This window comes from Cryptomeria japonica, chromosome 7 (assembly GCF_030272615.1).
Source record: "Cryptomeria japonica chromosome 7, Sugi_1.0, whole genome shotgun sequence".
NCBI lineage: Eukaryota > Viridiplantae > Streptophyta > Pinopsida > Cupressales > Cupressaceae > Cryptomeria > Cryptomeria japonica.
In genome coordinates, this window is record NC_081411.1 from 111,333,082 (window position 1) to 111,334,708 (window position 1,627).

Here is a 1,627-nt window from a genome sequence, read left to right on the forward strand (position 1 = left end):
ATGGCGAATTAGATGATGGAGGGTCTGCATTTGGTGTTGCAGGGGAAGAGGAAGGAGTAGTTTCCGTTGCTGGTGGTGCACTAGAATCTGAAAGCACAGCCATTAAATTATATTAATTTTTCTGTTATACAATTGTCGATTTGTCATTACATCAGAATTCACAGGTGGTAATGAATTTTCAAATCACCATATCTATCCTCAGAGTAACAATTAATTCATAAGATCGATTTTCCAAGGATAAAATTGTTAATCTAACAAGAAAACACTGTTGGGTGTTATTCTTGAACAAGAAGAACAGCCCAATACATATTATGTAACACCAAAATCCAATATACGTTATTATAAGTGACCATTAATCCATAAGATTTGACCATTACTCCAACAAGAAAACACTAATGAGTTGTTACTCTTGTACATGATCAAGAATAACCACCCAATACATTATTACCATTTAATTACAGATGTATGTAACATTTAAGCCAGGTTGAAAAATGTAAACATACCTGTAGGTGGAGAAGCAGCTGGAGCCCCTGCAACTGTTGTCAAACACGAAGAAGTCTATAAATTACAAATTCTTCTTTGAAATTGAAAGGTAAAATGACTTTAAGAAACATTTAAGTTAATTTACCATCGCATTGAGTGAGTGGTGGAGTGGCGATGTTGCAAGAGCCTGGCAGAGCCAGAGCCCTTGTCTGATTAATGGGAATGCCCAGCGGATTTAAGGCACTAAACAGCTGGCACAGACACATCACGCTGCCCTGAACTACGGAAGATAAGGCAGTACAACAGTCCTGTGATGGAGTTGAGCTGGAAATATTACTTGTGATATATCCCAAACATGGAGAAAGTGTTGCCATAGAAGTTGCACAGCCTGAAGATTGAGCCACCACACCGCCATAATCTGCAGCTCCTGCTATTATTACCACCACAGTTAATATTAATGAAGGCAATCGTTGAGGGCATTCCATTAGACCTGCCATTGAAAAGATAATAAGCTCGGGAATTAGGGAAAGATTACGGAATTTCTTCAGAGACTATAAAATGAACGATGCAGTATTGGGTTTGTGAGATTGTGAATGGAAGATTAGGATCTTATAGAGTGGAATTTAGATAGCGTAACTGGAATTCAAAGTCGTCTTTGTACATGGAAGAGAATGGTGGCAGATTTGGTTCACCAAACAGGTTTCCTTTTAACGGGTTTGATTAATTTAAGTACATTTAGGTGAAAATTCGTTGTAAGCAGTCTAGCTACTTCAATTTTTATTTTTATTTTTCTGTTTCTGTTTTCTAATTTATAAAATAGATCGAATTCGTTATTTTTATATAATTTATTAGGTAAAGAGAATATTTGTTAAATGATTAATTTAAAGAATGGCAGCGTCCAGGAAAGCGGTTTTAGGCTTTAAAAACTGTGTTATATTTTGGAACGCCATTTGGGAGTGGGGTTTTTAGTTAAATGGTCGGTAAATTGACCAAATACACAGATTGGTAATGCGTAGAGAATCGACCAACTTAGAGAACAGATTCTTCCGTTGAAGAATTGCTGGTTGCCATGCTCTAGTCAAATCTGATCCAAAACAAATAGTTTTATATAATATTAATAGAAGTTATAAAGAAGTTTATCAAA

At 36.0% G+C, this 1,627-nt stretch overlaps 1 protein-coding gene across 1 annotated transcript; it reads right to left on the bottom strand.

Annotated features, from left to right (window-relative positions):
* Positions 1-614: 614 nt before the first annotated feature.
* On the bottom strand, positions 615-980 carry LOC131053499 (non-specific lipid transfer protein GPI-anchored 15). Its single transcript, XM_057988117.2, has one exon. The coding sequence runs from the start codon at positions 978-980 to the stop codon at positions 615-617; it is 366 nt and encodes a 121-aa protein (XP_057844100.2).
* Between the last annotated feature and the right edge of the window lie 647 nt (positions 981-1,627).